Source organism: Taurulus bubalis (genome assembly GCF_910589615.1).
Source record: "Taurulus bubalis genome assembly, chromosome: 9".
In the NCBI taxonomy this organism is placed as follows: Eukaryota; Metazoa; Chordata; class Actinopteri; order Perciformes; family Cottidae; genus Taurulus; species Taurulus bubalis.
Window position 1 is genome coordinate 17,789,967 of NC_136597.1, and position 22,941 is coordinate 17,812,907.

Genomic DNA, 22,941 nt, shown 5'->3' on the forward strand with positions numbered 1-22,941 from the left:
GAAAAAACAAACGAAACATAACATATGTTACATAAGATTTATTAAAGAGTACACTGATGCAAACAATACTGAAAAGACTAGAATATACACATTTTGGCTTCATGTCATAAGTCGTAAGTAACTAGAAATAATTTTTAATTTTTCCTTCACATGTTGAGGGTTGAATCTCGAAAGGTGTTACAAGTAGGTTAATTGTTCCGTAGGAGCTTTACAAAAAGTAGAGATTAACTCTGCTGTGTCAAAAATACTTATCAATTGTGTGTCGGGCTCCAGAGGACTAATGCGGTTCAGCTGTAACATCAATTAGTGCATGTTTGTGTGAAATATTTTGAATGCCACATGTATACAAAAACAGTCACACCTTGTTTCCTCAGTCCTGCTCCTTCTTCACGCCACCGTCCACCAAAACGCCCAGCAGGTCCCCTTCAGCCAATGAGATTCCTGAATCATTGGGTGAGTGTTGCTGATTGGCTTCTTGCTGCGATGGCGCCGAAGTGGAAACTGTGTTCATGTTGTTGCTCAGCCCACCATTGGTGCTCCCGTTGCTTGATCTCCCGTTGGTGCTGAAGTTCCCTTGGTTACTAAAATTAGTGTGACTTGCACTGTTGCAGAGACTTCCCGCCACACCGGCGCCGTTGGTGCTTGTTGCATTAATGCTGCTCGAGCTGCTGTTGGGATTAATGGGATTTGTAGCTCCTGTTCGAGAAGGAGGAGTGAACGAGAACACCCTTTCTCCTCCGCTACCTGCAGCCCGAGCACTCAGAGGCCCCGGCTGAATGTCGGCTGAAGGGGGGGTGTCCAGGATGAGGCCTGGAGGCGGAGGGCGGCGAGACAGCAGGCCGTGTCCCGGTCTGAGTTTAGATATTGGGCAGAGTTCAGGTGGAGGGTCTGGGAAGGAGAACATTGGGGCACTTGGGACCTCGTCGTCCTCACTCAGCCAGGGGAACGCAGAGGACGGCGGTGGGGGGACGTGGTTGGGGGTGTCGGGAGGCAGCAGCTGTGAGCCCACCATGTGAGGGGCCAGCGAGCTGCAGCTCCGGTCCCACTCGTTCTGAGTCCGCCGGGCCGGTCGAGGGCGAGGCACCGCAGGGGGCCCGCAGTGGATGGGTGTTTGTGGGCAGCTGTAGAAACCTGGTCTCTCATACAAGGGCATGGTGGAGAAGGCATAGTCTGGATCTCGCTCGTGGTTCAAAGGCTGGCGGCTTTGAGTTGGAGTTGATGGAGCCTCTGGGTGCAGGTACAGAGGGAATCGGCTTAGTGGAGCTCCAGGGCGGCGGCGCAGCAGAGAGACCCGGGAGGAGCGAGGAAAGTTAGGGGACTGGACACCGAGGAGACGGCCCAGCCCTCCCAGCAGCGGGGTGGAGTAGTTGGCTTCCTCATGTTCTTTGATTTGCTCCAGATTGGACTGAAATTCCATGTCCTCCTTGGGGACACTAGTTTAGATGAAATAGGTGGTTATATAATTAAGAGGGTATTTTTCAGTGTTTTAAATGGTCTGCTAGAAAATACAAACATTACTGAACCTGATATCCAGGGCTGAGCCCATGAAGGAGGGTTTGCGGTGTTCAGCGCTGGCAGCAGTGTAGGGGGGCTGAGGTTCACACTCATTCCAGTACATATCCCTCTCAACCAGCGGCAGGCTGTCGTACATCTCGTCCACAGACAACAAGGACACCTGGGAGACAGCAGATGTCAAACAGGAAGAACAAGACGGCTGATGTAAAAGTGGCAAATAGTTTGAATCCAAACCTGTAAATTGCGATCGACGAGCCAGTTGGTTTCAAAGTCGTCATCATCTTCACCAAAAGGATTTATGAGTTGCTCGGCCACCTGAGACCACGAGCAGAAAAGAGAAGACCACGATGCAGCTCAGAAGGACAAGTTAAGAACATTTATTGTGCAGCCTCAGCGTGACTTGAGCCTCACCTTCAGCCAACCAACATAGAAGAAAAACTGCAGCAGGGTGAAAACAGGCAGGTAGAAGTCCAGATCGTGACCGGAGTAACCTTGGGCTGGATCCAAGAACTGACGACCAATCAGACAAGCCAGGAAGAAGCTGTAGACCGCCACCGTCGCCACCTGGTTCAAAACACTAGTCATTGCGTGTTTCACAACTACCTTTGAGGAAACGGTCTCTTGTCAAGTGTCAAGTATTGTGTTTTACTGGGTCAGAATGATAATTTTGACAAACTGGGTTAATAATTTTAGGTACATGATGATGAAGGTCATAGAAACAAACTAAATGACATTCTTTATAGCTCACCAGCAGCCTAATATTAGCCATTGTATTAATATTAGTCATTAGAGCAGAATCAGAATCAGAAACCGTTTATTGCCAGGAATGTTTGCACAGACGAGGAATTTAGTTGGGCGGAAGGTGCATACATTAGACACTAGACATTAGACGAGACAAACAACAATCAACGACAGCAACAGTGCAAAAAGTCTAAATAAGATAAGAATAAAGTGCTCAGACAACAGATAACAATAATGTAAGCAGTGTTATCTCTTTTTTGCACACTTTTACCATAACATAAAAACTGCAAAAACGATTTGTTCTATCGCAAAGGCATCTACTATATTTCAACCAAACCTGAGTATAGACAAGCGGCAGGCTGATCCAGTCGTAACCGTACAGCTTCATACACTTTGCCCGTAAACTATTCAACTCCTGAACAGAGAAAAAAGCAGAACAGGCAAAAGAGAGAAATGGAAGCAATTTTAGAAAATGTTTCAGAACGTGATGATGAACTTGTTTGGCCTGCAGACAGATAGATGCACACGGTGACCCACAGTGAGAAGGGCGGTGAGAGCTACGTCGTTGTTGATGCGACCCTCAGTGCGGGCCCTCAGAGCCAGGGTGACGAACCACATACAGGGAACCCAGAACTTGTTGTGAGGAGAGCGCAAGTCCTCCAGGTACCTCAGCTCATCTGAGGTCATCAAACCTGAGGGACACGAACACGCATGGAAATGAAGGAATGATACACAGAGAGACAGCATTTAAGATGTTTGTTTCCATGTGTTTAGTTCTTAACTCAGCTCATTACATCACCAAGTAACATGTAACAAATAGTTCAACCACATCAGATGGTAAATACACCAGTGTCATGCTGGACCACCTTACACGGTTTCCTCAGTCTTTTAAATAGTGCAAACAGATTCAGCTGATTGTGGTTGTGGTAAGACTGGCAGGCCCAACAACATTGAGTTTTGATGGTTTCATCGCCACATCGTACCTGCCTGCACCACATGCTGCATGGTGGGAAACCGCTTGTAGACGGCCGTGCTGACAGAGCGGTAGATGAGCACACCAGAGAGGTTGGCATATCGCATCAGAGTTCGTCGGGTAAGCCTGGAGGCCTCGTCAGCTCCCCGAACGTGACCACCCACTAATGCCGCCAAGCGGTCCGGCCAGGGGACGTTCTCGAACTGGCCCCACCAACGGGACACAACCAGAGTGACGTAGAAACCTGGCAGAGAGAACATTAGCAGGTACAGAACTGCATGCCAGGCTTCCAGGAACATGGTCTGAAACAATCGGACTCACCCAGCACAAAAGACACTGGGATGAGCTCGGCATAGCGGTCGCAGTATATCGACAGCTTCTCGAACAGCCTCCTCTGGTCATCGTTTAACACAAACCTGGTGAAGGAAACATCCGTTGAGTCCATTACAACCAAAGCACAAGGAGGTGAGCCCTGTGACACTTTCTGATCCAAAATAACTTTTGCTTTAGAAATCAGGCAGCATATTGCTCCCACTTGGACAATGAACTATATTTACTATCCCTATATGATCCGTACGATATAATTAAGAAACAATATCTCTGTTGCATAGTTTGTCCTCCAAAGAGGGCTGACAAGTTTCAACTGTGGAATGTCCTTCATCGAATTTGGCCACAATTCTTCAATTAACTTAATTCTAAGGGATCCGTAACAAAGATGTTCAGGTAAAAAAAAAAACATATAGGAAGATTGGAGTTCTGCTGTGAGAGTACCTATAAACAATACTGAAGAAGTAGTAGAGAAGAGTGAAGATGATGAGCTCTCGATAGAGCAGTTTATAGATGCTGCCCTTCCAACGCAGAAGCAGGTGAAAGAAGGTCCCCAGACCTGCATCAGCAACCCTGCGAGAGTACGTTACAGTCATCGCTGCTTGCTGGCCAACTTGCTGGGCGACTGTGTCGTGACATGAAGGAAACCAGTGTGACGGTGTTGTCTGTGCTTCGTCTGAGCTCAACGTCAACGATCAACCTGGATCTCATAAGGCCAATTTGGTCACAAATCTAAAATGATAAAGTAGAACAAAAATCAACAGCATCATATGTTTTCTCAATCCTCTTTAATATGTTTGGATTCACTAAATCAACTGAAACTAATTTTCCATTTTTTGCACGTTTACCTAACCATTTAAAATATAGTTTTTCCTTATGTCATGTCTCTAAAAAAAACACCAATACATTTGAAGAGGTGTCCGCAGGGCTACAACAGTCAAATACAACATGCGAGGGTCTCAAACACAAAGCTGTGAAGGTTTTACTCACCACACAATATGAAAAGGTCTGTCCATCGGAGTCACTGCGGCCCAAGATGTGTTGGAATGATGTTGGAGAAAAGGAAGCAGGAAAGAAAAAGAGAGCAAGGGACTCCTGCACCTCCGGTCACTTGATGTGTTAATCTGTTTCAGCAACAAAGCTGCATTGTGAGGCCAGGTCCTGCTAATCTGAACAAATCTGAGGACAGCAGAGCGCACACACTGGTGCTGAGTAGTTGTGTTCAGATTTTGGAAATATAACTCTATAAAACCATTCTGCTCTATAAATGTAACACCCAGTTAATTTTCTCTTTCAACGTATTCTCGTGTATTGATTTCATTGCACACCTAGAGGGAACATTCAGTCATCATTCAGTTGTTCCTCATGGAAAACTCTTGATCAGGTGAGACTGTGAGTCCTCCACCCTCTGCTGGAAAAAATGTGTACAGCAGGACTCTAACTCGCCAGAGGGTGTTAGTGATTAACCCTTCCTGTCTAACCAGGAGCCCAAAAGCAGAGAGAAGTGCGGACAGAGTTCAATCTTGAGATTATCAAAGCACGATTTCAGTCGTTTTGACAGTTTGTTGATGCTCTTGCAACAACTGGGGATCAATTTTGATCACTTTGGTGAGTATATTCTGTATTTGTCTGTCCTTAAATCATCCTGGATTAAGTGTCTCGCACTTCTCGTGTGTGTGATACTTGCGTGACACTGTTTCTTAACTTAAGTTGAAGTAATGTTTACACTGGATATCTCACAAAAAAATTCCTTTAGCATGAGAACAGGCAAATAAAAGAGCCTGAGCTCCTCTGGCACGTGTGGTAGTTATTCAAACACTGTAGAGGTCATGACTCGTCCACTGACTACTGCAAGACTTTGACTGTGAGGTCTGTTGAGTGAAACTATTTTAGTCTTCACGTGATGTTAAATGAAACTTGTTTTAATTTTTTAATTGTATGTGCATGGCACCCACAGGTATCAGGATCACCAAATACCACTAAAAGCATTGGACAAACTGATTGTAACCTCAGTGGAGACATCTACACGTTTCTGATGAGTCTCTGCACTGCCTGAGAGACAGCGAGACATGGATGCTTTTGAGGGAATTCACAGCGTCCAGATTTCCTCATCTCCCCCGTCTTCAACAACAGCCAGTCCAGGATATGAAATCATCAGAGCAGGGAGATCTGGAATAGCAGTTTATTCCTCTGCAGTGTTCTTCGGCACACCTGATGCCCCGGGACAGCCAGCCGCCACACACAGGTACAGCAGGGACACCGAGGAGGAGGGCTGCATTGTTGGACGGTGAGTGTGAAAGATGAGTTTGATTTTACCTGTACGGGCCAAACATGATTGGTTTAAAATGTAATTTTGAAGTGTATAGTTTTAGATCATTTCACGATGGAGGTATATAAAGGATTCAAGTGTTTCACTCTCGACCATATTGTTACCACCTTTAGTTACAGAAGAGGCGGTATTGCACAAGTATCCACAACAATAAATGTACCACATGAGGTTCGATTAGACATGATGTAAAGTGGAACTCAACTTCTAACCATCGTGAATATTGATTATTTTAGAATGGTGACCATCACATTTGGGTAGCAGCCATGTGGTCAAGTCAAATGACTACGTACTGTATGTAAACAAACAGAAGTGGATTTGGTTTTTACTATACCAATACATGATGTTATCTCAGGCTTGTTTTGCATGTGAAGTCTTGTTCTGCATTACAGCCATTAGACTCTATGCTGCTTTCAGATGGGGGTCTCCTGCGAGGTCAGATCAGGACTTTGTGTTGCCTTTATTAGAGGATACAGTGGAGCGCTGACAGGAAATGAGGGAAGAGACAGAGATGAAGGATGATATGAAACAAAAGTCTCTGGCTGGAGGCAAATAACTCAAACCAGAGATGTTGGAATATTGTCTTAAACTCCTCAGTTATCGGGATGTTTCTAACTTCTTTTAAGAGTTAAAGGATGTTTGTAGAGTGTGAGAGGAGGATTACTGACAATAACCAGTGTGCTTTATTAAGTTTTGATTATTTTGCATGATAATACTGCAATTTCTAATTTTGATGTGTATTATCAAGGAATTAGTTTGCAAAAGTAAAACAAATGAAACGATAGAAACCTTTTTTTGTACGATAATTACTTAATTAAGATGGACCTCCAATTGTGCAAAGCTAACTAAACATAGGCTTTACTTTGTGTTATTTGGCTTGTGCTTCAATTGAAACTTAATCACAGGGCCTGAAAGTTGCTCCTGCTTTATTAATCTGTCTTGAAGATTGTCCCCCAGTTATGATTATTTTTTATTTGATATTGTGCTTCTGTTTACACTACTTAAAGTGGATCATTCACATAACCAGACAGAGCCTTTGAGGCCATGCTATATTAGCATAGACAGTACAGGAAACATGGACATGTTGCACAGACAGCGAGGTGCAGATACACATGTTTCCTCACAGGACAATCAAGACACTATTTAGGGCTTTAAGGGTTACCAGCTCGAGCCTCACGTGCATCCCCTTCCAGATGAACAGCTCCACACGAGGCGTCACTGGCCTGTGGAGGTTAGCGTGGAGGCGGTGCTCCCTGCCGGCTCCGCGCGGGACCGGCCCGGGCTCGTCGGGCGGGCAGGGCGTTGGGACTGGATGCGCTGTCATGTGACCGGTGCGTAAAGGGCAGAAGCGCAGTGGAGACACTCGGGTTTTGTGTGTGTGTGTGTGTGTGTTTCTTTCTGCCTGGAAATAAGGCCACGGAGATGAGAAGAGAACCCGGCTGGAAAAGTGTCATGCAAGTCTGCGTTGTGCTTTGAAATCGTTTGTTTAGTTGTCAGCAGATCGCTGTGTGTAGGTTGTCTACGTCAGCGTCCGCATTCCTCTGCTGATTTAAAACAGCTGAGATTTTAACTGAAACCACAAGCTAACATTAGCTCGGTTAGTTCGGTATTTGTTAATTTAACAACAACAACTATAACTGAAGGACAGTGGAGGGAGACGCTGCGGACACACAGCAGGCTGGAGGTGTATCTGCGGACACTCAGCGGGTAAGGGCGGACACTGCGGGGACACCAGACGGGAAAGTTATGGAGCTAACGACTCGTTGGCTACTAACCCTGGTTAATGATCGTTTTTGCAACTTTAAGATTTAAGACGTTTGCATGTTGCTCATTCAGTAGCAGAGGGTTTCAACCTGTGGTCCGGGGTCCATTAGAGGTTTGTAACTCGAGGGGTTCCTCTCGGAGGGAAAGTGATTCATCATCCGAGCTGTGAAGGAACATATTTATTTATATGTTGCAGACACGATCCTGCTGTCTACTTTAAACTGAGGATTAGCAAATATTGTTTGGGAACTGAAGCGGGAAACATTTTAATGAAGTTTGTATTATAATGTAAAGTGCTGTTGTTTAGTTCAGACTATTGTTTTAAACATTTACATTGTGTATTTATCATATTTAACAGTTCTCAGTTTGTTAGGTATATGACCAAAACAAATGTAGGTTCAACAGCCTTGCAATTAATCCTATGAATAATGCATTAATCTGGGACGATTCATTGTTCGATATTTTCCTATTAAGGATTTTGTAGTTTCATGTTCCTCGTTAGGGTCACTTTCTGTTTATCCATTTGTGAATGGGGAAAAACCCCAAACTAAATTGGGTTTATGTTGAAAGGCACAACTCTTTCAACATGTTGTTGAAATGTAATGTTAATGTTTAATGTGTACAAGAGTTATCTTAAAAATAAATAATCTTAAAGTCAAATCTTAAAGGTGATTTACATCTGCAGCGCTGGGCCCCCACAATTAAAACATAAACACAATGACCTGCAGCACAAAGCATACAGGGAAGACACGTTCTGGAGTAATCAGTCATTATCATTACATCAACCTCATATCATATTAGACTGTCTTTATAGTCACTCTTTTTTAGGAGTGGACATGACCTCTTTATGTTCTGTTATGTTAGGTTGGTAGATCTGGATCCAGAGCCTAAATCCAGAGTGGAGGGAGGAGGCCAGGCTGGGCCCCCCTCAGGCCGAGACCATGGCAACCTCTCCCGGCTTCGTGGCTCCTCGCTGGAGATCAGAGAAAAAGAAATTCGAGAAAAGGGCTCGGAGATCCTCAGGGATCAGCTGGACGCTGCAAAGAAGGTGTCGTAACCTACTTCGTGCTAACGCACACAGCAATGTGTGACCTGAAAAAAAACTGACTATGCAAATGTCCTTCCTTGTTAAATGTGTTTGTGAACTTTACTCCCACAAAATTCAGGAACTGAAACTAAAGGACAAGGAGTGTGAGCGTCTGTCGCAGGTCAGGAATCAACTGGAGCAGGAGCTGGAGGAGCTGACTGCCAGTCTGTTTGAAGTAAGCAATGATCAAAGCTCTCCGACTGACTGTAATCTGGACACTTAGACCCTGATGATTATAGGAACAGGTCTTCTAATTCATAATTTGCATTGCAGTAAAAACATTTACTGCATTTAATTCTGTTCATATCAGCATTTATGATATGATCAAATGAGATCACACGTGTAATGTGAAAGGGATCGCATCTAGTTATGAACCCACAGAGAATGACATTTTTATCAATAATCAACTCTTTATCTCGCTTCAGCTCGACGAAACATTTTAGCCTCTTGTGATTCATTGTTTTTTTAATTAATCTATGAAACATCAGAAAATAGGGACATGTTCATCAAGATTTTCCAGATGTCTAGTTTTGTCTGACTGTTTCAATCTCCATCACAACAGGAAGCTCACAAGATGGTGCATGAAGCTAACGTCAAACAAGCGGCAGCGGAGAAACAACTGAGAGAAGCTCAGGGAAAGGTGTGTGGTGACGTTTCTGTACTGCAGTTAAAGATCATGAACCTTTTTGCCTCATTTAAATCCATTCATTGCAGCTGAACAATTTTTATATTGAACTGATCGTCTTACAAATTGGCGGCTGCTATTTAATGTTTATTACATATATACATTTGATCTCAGAAAATAAAGTCACTGTTATTGATCTTACTTCCCTTTTCTTTATTTCTTCTGTACTTTTTCTGCATCTGGCTCCCAGATTGATGTTCTGCAAGCAGAAGTGACGGCGCTCAAGACTCTGGTGCTGACATCAACACCTTCTTCACCAAACCGACAGCTGCATCCACAGCTGCAGCCGTCAGGAGCCAGGGGCGCGTACAAACATGTCGGGGGCCACGTCCGCAATAAGAGCGCGAGCGGTGCCTTTCCATCTTCACCTGGAAAACCAGAACCGTCCTCAGTTTCCATTGAGCCTGCGGCCCAAGAGGACCGAGAGGTAACCTTCATGTAGTTTGTACATTTGCCTCTCTTCTCCTTTGTGTGTTTCTGTTTCTACCCCTCATCCCTGTTTCCAGTTACTTGTATCTCAAGTTCTCTCTGCTTTTTTCTCCTCTCCCAGTACTAACCTCTTCTGACTCGTTCTTCCTCTCCGTCTCTGGTTTCTCTTCCTCTCTCAGCCTGCTGTTCCTGCTCTCCTCTCTCTGATACTCTGCCTTCTTCCTGGCCAATCTGTCAGTGTGACCTTTGACCCTCACTGGCATGAGCGGGGGGAGGGGCTGAGCACTGACGGCAGACAGGTAACTGAATCTCTTCGACCAGGCAGTAAGGGCCCAAACGCCTTAAACGCCTCACGCACTTATTTTTAAGTACACCTTAAGATTTAAATGGTCGTACACGTGTCAAACTACTTTGTTTTGATTTTAAAACGTCAAGAGGATCCATCGAACAAAGCTATTTTTCTCTGCAGCAGCAGTACCTGTTTGGAGAGAACTAGAAGGAATGAAATACTAACACTTTTTTTTTACAGAGGATAATATTTAATTCAAGAAGTACACTATTAATTAGCAGTAATAATACTACTACCGTGGCTTTCACTGGTTAAAATGATCAACTTTGCATGCGGTAGGTCACATCAGCTGCACTACTTAAATTCTGTTTGTAACTTGATGTCAGTTTGTTGGCTTTCTGCAGGACAGTCTGTTCTCAGCCAAAGATTGTTTATGAGGTACAGAGGCTTCACTCTGTAACCACTGTACCAGAGCGAGTGTTTTTGTAGTTTCAAAAACTCCAACAGAGTGATACTTCTTCCATCTTGCAGATCTTGTGACACCAATTTTACATTAGTTAAGCTTCTATCTTTCAATAATTCCATATTTTCCACTCTAATGTTTTGAACTAGGACTTTCATTAGTCAGATCAAATTAACAGATTAAGCTTGCCATATATAGCTTTCTGTGCGTCTGGCCCTTGAGTCTTTCAGATTTCTGATAATTACAACCATTATTTTTATGGTTGACAAAACAATGCGAAGCTCAACAATGTTTATGGCTTCTGACTGGTTTGGGAAAGAGTTGGTCGTAACAGTTGACTGTGGAAAAAACATTTCGTCTGTAAGCGGTCTAATATGTGAGTTTGATTGATTGTTTTCTTTTTTCAGATCGACTCGGTTCTGTATGCTGAGTTTTTGCTGTGGAAGGAGAACCCAAGTGTAGAGCGCTCCTCTGCCTTCTTGAGTCGCATCTACAGAGAAGATATCGGACCCTGCCTCTCCTTCACGAGATCTGAGGTCAGAATCTACCACTGCGTTTTTTATATTTCATTGTTTGTAGTGGGTCTGTCAGAATATCCCTTTTTCACTACACTATTATCCTGGTTTAAAAGAATTCATGATACCAATATTATTGCAATAGCCACAGAACATTTGTTTTTCAAAAATACATCAAATGAATGCTAATCGGTCAAATTCATCGATAACTTTCTTTGTTTGTTTAGTCTGTTTTCTGGCAAATTAAAATCAAAATCTTTGTCTGGAGTTGGGGAGCAAGTCGCTGGACTACGTGCACATTATTACACTTCTATTTCCTTCTTCATAGCAGACCGCCGCTTGAACAGACCATTGCTATATATATATATATATATTGTTAAAATCATCATATTTATTTTATATATATATATATATATATATATATATAAGTTATCAGTTTAACGTCATGTTAACATGATTGATTACTGTTCTCCACAGCTGTCGCAGCTGGTGCAGAGTGCAGTGGAAAACAACTCTTTGACTATCGAGCCTGTGGCCATGTCGGCGCTGCCGATGGTCAAAGCCTCCGCTATCGAGTGTGGCGGCCCGAAGTGAGTTATCACGACGACGTATCATCTATCAATGAGTCCTCTCTTTCACCATTCACTGCTAAACAATGGTTAAATCAACACGGAAAACACACTCTTTGGTTTTGTACTTCCCCCTGATGATTACTGGTCATAGCTGAAGGTTTCTCAGTCTTTACACATATCTGAGAGGGATTTAATTAATGGGCACATTTCTAATCACTGTCTGATTTAAGATAATCTTTTCTTTCCAGTGGCTTTAGAGCAGAAATAGAGACGTAAGTCCTCTCAGGAACAATCCCTTGCTTTTCACTAACACACATTACTGTTGCATGAAGTCCAAGTATCTGAAAGGTCTTCAACAAATCTGTCAATGAATGATTTCTGCATGTGTCTGAATATATATTAATGGACCTTTTTCCTCTTCCAGTGACTAACTTTCTGATTGTGCACTATTTTTGTTGTTGCTGCTGTTTCTCTTCTAAAAATGTTTGTATCTGGAACGTGTTCTCACTTAAGTCTTAATTCAAAGTTGCCCGAGTGTGTATCCACGGCAGTGGATATAGCAGTAATTGTCTGACAACTGATCTTTCTGTTTGTAGAAAATGTGCATTGAGCGGCATGACGCGCCTCTGCCGACATCGCATTAAACTTGGGGACAAGGGGAGCTACTATTACATCTCTCCGTCCAGCCGAACACGGGTAACTATCACTCGATCTCTGTAACCTCCATTAGACACACTGCTGTTAAGTGTTGCTACATGTGACCTCGTCTTTATCTCACCTTTCTAGATCACAGCTGTTTGCAATTTCTTCACTTATATCCGCTACATCCAGCAGGGCCTGGTGAGACACGATGGTAAATTAACACTAACCTGTATTTTAAATCTGTTATTTTCTTAGTATGAATCTTTTGCTTTGCCGACAAATTTTATTCAGGCAGCTGACGTGTTGTATCTTATGTTGTTGTTGTCTCTTTGCCTTGGTGCAGCGGAGCAGATGTTCTGGGAGGTGATGCGTCTCCGCAGAGAGATGACTGTGGCCAAGTTAGGTTTCTACCTCACTGACCAGGGCTAGAGGACCCGTCAGTCCACCGAAACACCCGAAAGGACGGCATGATCCCAGGACCTTGTTTATTCAAGGTCAGGGTTAAATTGTGGTAATGAACAGTTCTTGGATCAGGTTTTGTAGCCGGAGTTGTCCAGCATTAGTGCTGCAGCAGAGATTGAGCAACAAGGGAAGTAGAAAATGTTCCTGTGCCACTTTTATGAGTTAAACCGGCACAGAAAGAAGTAAAAGAACTTGACTTTAAAGATGGAGGTATTCCCAGATATGTAAAATATGTGTTCTGTTATTACTGCAGGCTTCCAGTAATTCTCTCCACCGGTGAAGAGAATTGTTACTTTTTCTGAACCTCCCCGGCAGAGTATACACAGCTTCTCATGTTAATACAAATGGACTCCATGTTTCATGTGAGTCTGATGAAAAGATGAGCACAAATGAAATGAAAGCAGTGTAGAGAATTGAGTTTGTCTCTTACCTCAAGTATTACATACGTTTATGTAACCATGTAATGTAATTATTCTCCTGTGAGATTGACAATGTCCTTGTGGTTTCCACCAAACAATTATTTGGGTTGGGTTCATTCTTACATAAATATAATGCTCACTAGCACATCTCTTAAGTTACTTTCGGTTATCAGCTCAAACACCACGGACTTGTCTCAGCATGGCCTTCATTCTGTTGATGTACTCTTGCACTACTTGTTCTAGATGCCTTGTATGAACACGCAAATGAAACGGCTTTGTGTAAGCCTCACATGAAGTTCATAATCAAAAATAATGTTAATGACTTAGTTATGACACCTTCACGCTCAACGTAGTCAGAAAATGAACAAGCTTCAATAGAAGTGATTGCAATATGTACAACTGTAGTTTTGCATGTTTGCAATGAAGAGTATGTACATGTAAAAGCCATAAATTACTTTGCATGAATGTAGTACATAGCCATATATATACAGTGTATATTGGTTGTACTTCATAGTATAGCTTTATTATTATTATTGTTGTTAATGTCCAATTTTTGCAGAAAACACTCCGTTGAAGGTAAAAATGAAGAATATTGTGTCAAAGTGCAATAACGGCTTCTTAGCCTTCTTTAGGGCTTCGAGGTTCCTACCCTCAGTGTACCGATAATCAAAAACACTCCATTAAATATGAGGCATTGTAGCCTCACTACATCACCTTTGAAGTGTGTGTGTGAGATTTATAGGTCTTGTTTGAGCAAAATCTGACAGAAGATAAACGAATTAGCTGGTTTAGATGTCAGCTCTTTGGGAATTGGACTAAAGTTCGGGAAAGATGATGCAGACCTATTTCTTTCAGGGCACGGCGCCGACTTGGCTTTAGATTAAGGTCGTCACCAGGAACCCGGTTCCCCCGATACCAAACGCTCTGAAACACACGGTTACCTAACGGGGCTGTAAGCAGGAATCAGGAACAGGGATACAGAGACGATATCCCGCTCAGAGAGGCTTTATGGTATGAAAATCTCTTTTTGGAGCAGACATTCCAGTAAGATTTCCGTTTCCGGATTGAAATAAACTTCTATAAGCTTGTTATTGTGTTTTCACGGCCTCATCGTACAGTCTACAACTCTACTAAATAGTTTGACTTGGATTGGTCCGTGACATAATGTGTAGTCAGAGGACAAAACATGTGATCACGTGCAGATCCCGTCATGTTTTATAGGTACAAACTGTAGTTATCTACAAAGATCAACAACAGAGATACTTATCAATGTAAAATGCTCGTCTAGCCTTCGTGATGAAAATTAACAAGACAAAATATTCTACTACTATAGACAGAAAGTGCAAAGATCGATACATTTGCAACTGAAAATAATGAAGACAGTATAAGATGATCAAATAACATGCTTTAGAAGAACATTAAAACAAACTCTTTAATGTTTCCCCTGGCAACATTCAGCATTGACCAACTCTTCTTTCTTGGGAAAATATCTGCAAAAGAGATTTTTAGTTATTCATATTTAATTAAAAAACTACTGTTGTGTTTTATGTTAGAAGGGGAAAAGAACAATTCATAGAACATGTCAATTTACTAAATATGTATGAATTTAGCAGGGGTGGAATGTAACTAAGTACAATTACATTTAAGTACAGTACAAATCCAAGGTATGTGTACTTTACTTTATACTTCTACTCAACTATATCCTCCAGAGAAGTTGTCTCATAGTTTCAGTTATTGTTTACTTTTTACATTACACTGTATCCACGTTTTTCTTTATGGGTTCCTTTTTATTTCTTTGTATTCAAATTAGCGAAACCTCTTTATCAATGAAATGCAACATGCACATTAGTGCAGCAGTAATATTATTAACTAATTTATACTATTAAAACACTGATGGGGAAAATCTTACTGCGGAATGAGAACGTTTTCTTTAGACTTCACCTCTAAGGTGGAAATGCGAGTTCTCTTAAAGATTTTAAATGCCATTGCTGAATATATAGATGGCTTTTATGTGAATAACAAAAAGACCAGACCAAGCAAAAAGGTAAAGAAAAACAAAATGATTTCTCTGGAGGGTCATTTTCATGTTATCAGACACATTACACGAGTCGGTGGCAAAAACAAGCACTTATAGTGAATGTAGTAAAAAAAAAAAAAAAATGCTGCAAAATTGCTATCGCAGCTTGTTTCGTGGGTGGCAGTTCCAGAGTTATCCCTGAATACTGGATCGATCTAAAAAAATGGTTTTCCCCATTAGTCACTTAGACACATAACATGGGAAAATAGGTTACCAATGCAAGTTACACTAAGGATCTGAATACCTGATCCTCCACTAGGATTTAGTCATTGTTTTTAAGATCTGATCTGGGCCACACAGATTATATAAGCAGTCCTTTAGTATTTGTATACAATAACAGAAACACCTGGACCCATTAAGTCGATTTGTACCTTCAGTGTCTTACCTTCGACAACAGAACATGATCATCAGCAGAACCGCCACGCCACCAATCACGACTACCACTGCAGTGACGACGGAGACGACGGACAGCGAGGAGGGTTCTGGATCAAACATGAAGGTTCAGGACCAGAAGAAAGAGATGTTTTTATGTTGTGACTTTTCAAAACAAAAGTTGCAAAGTACCTAACAACATAAGCATTCAGCACCAAATATCAAACAGGCAGAAAATGTGCCAAAAGAAGGGGCCTCTTCAAATAATCTGAACCAACCTGAGCAAATAAAGGAACCCGGTATGTTGAGACACTCCAGATGTTGTGGGCAGACAGATGTTTGTTCTGTACATTCATTAATATCTGCAACAATCAGGCAAAAACACTGTCAATGACACATGCATTTTTTATCTAATAGCTGGTTTCTCACAAAAACAAACTGGTAGTTGGCAAAGCAATTTCACCTCAAGATCAATTTAACCCTCCTGGAGCTTTTGATCGCATCTGTGGACGTCTTCATGTCGGCTTGAACCTTGTGCTGAGATTATTTTGTCGACTACTGTTTCCAAAGGCAAGAACTAACTACATATGTCAAATTGCAGGCCAATGTGCTCAGAGAAATAAGAATTTAAACAGCTACAATTGCATGACATCTGGGAAAACTCGCATCTGCTAAGGAAGACCATGTGGTGAGATCAAAAGCTCCAGAACGCCTTATGAATGGACCTTGTTGGGAGGTTGTTTTGCTGATTATGTTTTCAATTTTTTGCTTCACATCTGAATCTCAAGATCATCATCATTTTGTTAAATGTGATTGCAAAATCAACCATATTTTGCGGCACTGGTCTTAAGAATAATTTTGTAACTTTGTAACCTTATTATTTATTCCAGCCGTGTCACCAGGCCTTAGTTCAGTCTTCGTACCTTGACACGTTGGGGGTGTGGGGCTCCACTGCCGGCTGTTTGGATCACAGCTGACGGATGAAGATCCCAGCAGCTCGAAGCCAGAGTGACACTGATACAGAATCACAGAGCCGCAGAGCAAAGAGTAGCTAGCATGAATCCTGGGTATGGGACCACAGCTGGGATCTGGAAGAGAGGGCAGACAATGTCCTTGTGAATTCACAAATGACAAACCTGACATCACATTGTTTTTTTTTCTACGTCCTCACCTGTGTCTGGCTCTTTCCAGGGGCTGAGGTTGAGGAGGGGGATCAGGGGATGCGAGCATGCCAGCATGTCCTCCGGCCTCTCGGTACGTGAGAACGGGTCAGCGGGGACATGAGTGATGTGGCTGTTGTCACAAATGATACGGGACAAAGAGACGCCGTGGAGGTGTCTCCTCTGGGTGCTGGTGAACATGCCTTCCCTCTCCCACCAAAAGCTGGGGAGACAAAAGACAGTTTCAGATGTCTCTTCTTGCATTTTAATGGTCATAATGTTACATCGGAGGATTTCGTATCACCTGTCCCCGTCTCTCAGCGCTCTGAACTGTCTCGCCAGGAGGCAGGCCAGCAGTGGGCCGACTCGGCCTCCTGGCAGAGCGGGCTCAGAGATGGCCCCCACCCACACATCGATGTTGTGTGGCGTCCTGTACAGGAGCTGGAGTTTGTGAGCCAAAGTGGAGTTAGTCAGAATTTCAGCCAGTTCTGATGTAGTATTGGGAACAGAGAGGTCGCAGGACTTTCTCCATGAGCCGTATCCTAATGGGGAGAGAGGGGACAGGAGGTGAGGGGCAGCGTTAAATACCGGGGTTCAATTACCTGAGAAAACACATATACTAAACATTTGAATAAATGAACATTCTGTTTTTACACGTACTATACATTTTTTTGCCATACTGTAATGTGACTTTTTAAAGGCTTTTCTATGACACTTTTATGACATGACTTTTTTTTGATGACATACTACTATTTAATCGCATTCTATACAATAGTTGTTATGAGATTGTTATGGCATACTTTATTTTGACATATTATATTATGACATATGTATAGCTTACTATACAATTACTTTTTTATGACAGATTATAGTATTATTGTAAAATAAAATTATGACATTCTATAATTTTTAATGAAACTGTGTGTGTGCAATTCAAAACTATGTGTGTGCAATTCGTGTGACATACTATGACCTTTTTATTATGTTCAATACACTATTATTCTTTTATGACATCTTCGTGACAAGCTCTACTATTACTTTTTGTCACATCATGACTTTTTTATAATTTACAATACCATTACTTTTTATGAGATTTGAAAGATAAATTATACTGTGACATTTTCATGAAATACTAAACCATGACCTTTTTATGAGATATTATTGGCAAAGAATACTTTGACTCTTTTATGACTTAGACTTTTACATTTTTATGAAATCGTTATGACATATTATACTGACTTGTTTAATTAGTCAACTAATCAGTTGCTTAATTATTGCTCCTTTACATTCAAACTATTACTACACTATAACCATGTTACTACTAAGCTGTAATGTAAAAAGCTACCATGACAATAAAAACCTGTACTGTGCCAGAAGAAAGAAACCTGGTACCAGGCAGGCCGTGATCCCGGCCCCTCTGGAGGTTAAGGGCCCCGAGGTCCAGAGGCATCCCTCCCTGTGCCTGAAACAGTCTCTCTGTCAGCTCCTCCACCATCATCTGACCTGGAGTCTGCAGCTTTGCCGGAGACAGCAACAGGCCGCGTAGTACAGGATCTATACCACCTGACACACCAGGAGAAAAAAAAGGTAGAAACAGATAAGATGAGTAAATTGTATGTAATTTGAGTTAAATATGACGTCATCGTAGTTTTACCTTCTTGCACGACCCTCCAAGAGGCAAACAGTGAATGATGCAGAGGCAGCTGGGGATGCTGGGAGTTGGTGGTGTATCCTGGCCCCAGCCTGGTCACCACTGGCTGCACGGTGACGTGGGCAAAACGAAATGCAGCAGCTGCAAAGACGTTAGCGATGCTGGGATCCACCTCGGGATTATACTCCTTATAGGGAGGCAGCAGAAGAGACATGGCACTCTCACCGAGGACCCGCGGCAGGTAGTGCTCCCATGTTAGGATCTGGAAAGATAAAAAGAAGGTCAGAGTGCTGGGAACGCTCATGTATAAGTGAACAGAGTAAAAAATGACTAAAAATGACTAAAAATATAACATTTGGTCCCAGTCTAAATAGAGTAAAATCTACACTTCTACACAGAGTTAATAATTCATATTTTTATTTCTTTTTTACTCTATTCAGTGTTCATATTTAACGCTACATGATTAGATATTTAACTCTACATGATGATAATTTACTAGAATTGGATTAAACTCCTTTCAGCTCTCTTCCGTCCCATGAACCTTTAGCTCCAGTGTAGCGAGAGGAAACGGAACTTAAGGAACCGTAGTGGGCGTGGTCACGCTGGTTTACTCCAATAGATTTTATTCTGAATATTTGCTCCTACTCTACTGACAACGGCTAGTAATTACGCTCCAAAATGCTGAAATATTACTCCTTTAGGGGAAAATAATAGTAACTCCGGAAAAATGACTTGCTGTGCAGATGGAAGCTGCTAGAGATACCTGATGAATGGCTCCCATGATCTTGCGGGCCTCCTGATAAAGTGTATCAGGGCTCCAGTGAGGGTTAAGCAGGTGCAGCTCTTTGACCAGCCGGTTGTGCTCTCTCAGAAAGAGTGTGTGCAGCGCAATCATGCCCAGATGTTCATTAGCTCTTGAATCACCTGGGAAACATAAATCATAAACAAAAACTCCAATGAAGCCTGCAGACAAATGACAACTCCTTACATTCACTCGCTCACCAGCTTGAAAACAGGATGTGGTGTTCTCCTGCTTCTTGGATCTTTTAAATGCCCCTGAGGTGATGGAGTTTCGGGGGCCGCAGGGGTCCAGGTGAGCCTGTCGGCGTGGCAAATATGGCATGTAGGCCAGCTCCTGGTCTGAGTGCTGGGAGTTGAGGGTCATCGAGCCCAGAGGAGATGAGCGGTTTCTCAGAGTCGAGGCCAGACTAGCGGAGCTGCCGTACACCATACTGGCATCTACAAAGGAGGTGATGGCGTTGAGCTGCTCTCGGCGGCTACGAGTCGAGACTCCAGCAACACAGCTGGGAGCAGAGCGGAAGAAAGGCATACAACTCTGGACGCCATTGCGAGGATCTGACAGAGGGATCTGGGGAGAGAGGTTATGTGTTTTTTATAGTGGATGATGAGGAGAAAACAAATATTCTTGTTTTAACCAGTAAACTATTTTTTCATCATAAAAGTGAGAAAATGCCTTATTGTATAGCATTGCAAGTGGTTCATTTTTGTCATGCACCTTCCTTTGTACTTTGCACCTCAGTTTATTTATTTTATTTTCATATGTATATTGCATGTATATGCCACTGTGTACTGTATGCATATATGGAAAATGTAAACAATTGAAATACTTATTTTAGTATGTATATTGAGCGTCTTAGGCACACACATTTCTTTGAAGATAAATACAAGTTCTATGTTTATTAAATGAAATCAAAGATGCAGGATCATCAAGCCAAAACACAACTGAGAAGCAGCTGATAGTAAAGAGTACCTGTATGGGGAAGCAGGGCGTGTCGCGGCTGCAGGTGTGTGTGCAGTCATTTCCGGTCCTGAAAGCAGATGTGCTGGGGCTCTGAGGCGTCAGCACCACGTCGTGGTCAATCCACTGACCCCATTCCACCAGCAGGTGGGAGAGAGTGGAGTCCAAAGAGATGTTGTCATTGTGAGTGAACAGCACTTCCTGAGACACCAGCCGCACCTGGACACCAAACAAAATCAAGAGGGTTTCAACTACGGCAGAAGACGGGCCAGAGGACGACTGAGGGCTGCTGCAGGACTCTTACTGGAGGCAGACTGGCGTTATGGTAGGTGTGCTCTGGATCCCAGCCTCTGGGCATCCCCCACACATCCTCGTACTCTGCCGGCAGCCAGCGGGAATATGGGATGTTTGCAGCCCCCCACCTCGGATTGTGTCTTAACAGGACAGAAAACACACAACAGACAGTTATCAAAACAACAACCACATATATTATAAGTCAGCATTGCTCTGGGACTACATGTGTTATATTGTGTGAGCAATAACCTGTTGTTGCACTCTCCTGTGATGGACCTGTAGCGCTCAGACAGGCAGCCGGTGTCACAGCTGGGTTTCTGCAGCTCAGCGGAGCAGCCGGTCACCTGCAGTAGATTCTCCATGTCTCTTTCACTCAGCAGCTCTGTGGGAACATATAGTTAACACAACATGTAAGTCATACAAATAACTATAATATTTAGAAGAAAAAAACAGAACAGCTGGCTTTAACTTGTTTGCCGTGGTTGATCAGTTCGTCATTTGCTCAAATGACCAACCTATTTGAAAAAACGTGCTCTGAAGTGTGAATTTGTACTTTGTACCATGTGCAAAACTTAACTCACAGAGAAAGAACAAACATCAATTTAAAAAGGCTTTGGATTTTTTGGTGGCTCCATGAGGTTAAACGTAGGATCCTTTTTGTGTTGAACTTAAACCAGCCGAAAAATTAACATTATGTGGATAAATTAAAAATATATATATTTTTTAAAGCTATAAAAATTAAAGCTTAGCAGCCATAACGGTGCTGAAACATCTCCATGTGTTGTGTGTTTCTGCTGCTCTGTACCCTGATGGTCGGGCTGCACCATAGTGTGAGTGTAGACCATCTCTCTGATCAGCTCCACTGTGTTGTCCAACAGCTCTGCAGCCATGATCTGAGTCCTGGTCCTGGCTTCAGTCTGTTTGAACTGAGCCAGCAGGTCACTGGGCCTCAGAGCGCCTTCAGACAGAGACTTCTTCACCCTGGAAACATTATTAGCGTCTAGTAAAACAAAGCTGTAGAGATGTAAAATGATGATAAGCTTTGCAGTGGGTCTGAAATATTTCCATGGTGACCATGTCATTTTTACCTTTCACTGGTGCGCGCGTAAGCAGCATCAGTGAGCTTAGTCGCCCTCTGAAGTGCCTCCTTTACAAATACAGATCCTGGATACACAGTTCCTGCCATTACCACAAAGGAAAACATAGATTCAGTTAGAAAACCTAAATATCTATCATATATATCATCAATATGAATCAACCAGAAATCCTACCTGAGGTGTTGTCAAATACTCTGCTCAGAGAAGCATGCTCAGGGAGGGAGAGCAGGACAAGAGCCAGTCCAAGCAGAGAGACCGGCACCTAGAGCAGAACACACCTAACTGAATATCTCAAAAAATGTGTTACTTTATTCGATTAAATTAAGAAGGAAAAAAACGTTAACTCACCATGAGTGCTGAGTCCATCTAGAACATTAAAACTGTTCAATCCGTACAGAAAGGATTAGCTTCAGGTTTAGAAAACTAATCACGCTCATAGTTTTCTGCCACTACACTGAGCATGACTTATCTGGACCAACCGGTGTGTGCGTCCGTATGTGTTCATCCCCGAGCATCGAGGTTGCCATTTATACACCGGCAGCAGAGCCAACAGGTATGTGCAGAATCCCCTTATCTGTCCTACTGGTGACAGGAACGCAACATCAAACACTGGACTCTCTGCCTCGACCTAATAACATTCAAATCAAATTTACTTCTGTCCTCATGATGAAAACCATCTGTCATATTTGGATCATTTCAATCAAATTAACTATTCTACTCATCCCTGGAGAGAATATTGGAGTGAAGTATTGTAGAAGTGGACACAATCAACCAAACAAATACAGGCAGTTGAAATATTCAATGTGCACTTTAAAAGCAGATTGAAAAGATGAATAATTTATTATTATTTAGCAGTAAATGACATTTTACAATGACATGTAAAGTACATCTTTCATTTTCATTACAAGTGTGTCTGTCTTTGCCACATGTCAAAACCTTCAATCTGATCGTCCCTGTGCCAGTGATGCAGACAGGTGGGTTAGCTGGAAGATGAGCATTCTGGGAAATGATTGAAGAACCAAGGATGAGGATGAAAATGAGAACAGAAAGGTCTCAGTTAAACCAGGGCAGAGGATGTGACTCAAAGTTTGCTTGTGTCCGGTTCCTTAGAGCTCAAATGTGAAGCCCCAGGCCGCCTGCATCTTCCCTTTGATGCCCCAGGTGTGTGATACCATCAAATGAGTCATCTGTCCCATTTCAATACGATGGTATTAATATCAACTCTGTTGATCCACATTACCCATAATCCACTTTATGTGACGTTCAAGATCTGAAATGTAGAAATGTTTTGTTCTCAAAAATGTCCTGTTGAAGAAAATACA

General features: G+C 42.5%; 3 protein-coding genes across 3 annotated transcripts; 1 reads left to right on the top strand and 2 right to left on the bottom strand.

Annotated features, from left to right (window-relative positions):
• Window positions 1-370: 370 nt before the first annotated feature.
• On the bottom strand, window positions 371-4,152 carry best1 (bestrophin 1; the record flags this gene model as incomplete). Its single annotated transcript, XM_079223347.1, has 9 exons — window positions 371-1,433; window positions 1,524-1,675; window positions 1,750-1,830; window positions 1,927-2,079; window positions 2,594-2,671; window positions 2,794-2,948; window positions 3,240-3,473; window positions 3,551-3,645; window positions 4,001-4,152. 9 exons carry the CDS (start codon window positions 4,150-4,152, stop codon window positions 371-373), a joined length of 2,163 nt encoding a protein of 720 aa, XP_079079473.1.
• A 1,473-nt stretch (window positions 4,153-5,625) lies between these two features.
• On the top strand, window positions 5,626-14,098 carry rab3il1 (RAB3A interacting protein (rabin3)-like 1; the record flags this gene model as incomplete). The annotated part of the gene is made up of 12 exons (XM_079224195.1): window positions 5,626-5,843; window positions 8,511-8,694; window positions 8,813-8,908; window positions 9,296-9,373; window positions 9,609-9,845; window positions 10,027-10,146; window positions 11,007-11,135; window positions 11,592-11,704; window positions 11,935-11,958; window positions 12,283-12,382; window positions 12,473-12,539; window positions 12,672-14,098. 12 exons carry the CDS (start codon window positions 5,626-5,628, stop codon window positions 12,755-12,757), a joined length of 1,452 nt encoding a protein of 483 aa, XP_079080321.1. The 3' UTR covers window positions 12,758-14,098.
• A 543-nt stretch (window positions 14,099-14,641) lies between these two features.
• Window positions 14,642-21,985, bottom strand: epx (eosinophil peroxidase; the record flags this gene model as incomplete). Its single annotated transcript, XM_079223348.1, has 17 exons — window positions 14,642-14,699; window positions 15,672-15,768; window positions 15,937-16,020; window positions 16,582-16,746; window positions 16,830-17,041; window positions 17,123-17,360; window positions 18,211-18,381; window positions 18,473-18,731; window positions 19,233-19,393; window positions 19,472-19,838; window positions 20,241-20,447; window positions 20,533-20,662; window positions 20,772-20,904; window positions 21,328-21,503; window positions 21,611-21,701; window positions 21,794-21,881; window positions 21,968-21,985. The coding sequence occupies 17 exons, from the start codon at window positions 21,983-21,985 to the stop codon at window positions 14,642-14,644; spliced, it is 2,655 nt and encodes an 884-aa protein (XP_079079474.1).
• Between the last annotated feature and the right edge of the window lie 956 nt (window positions 21,986-22,941).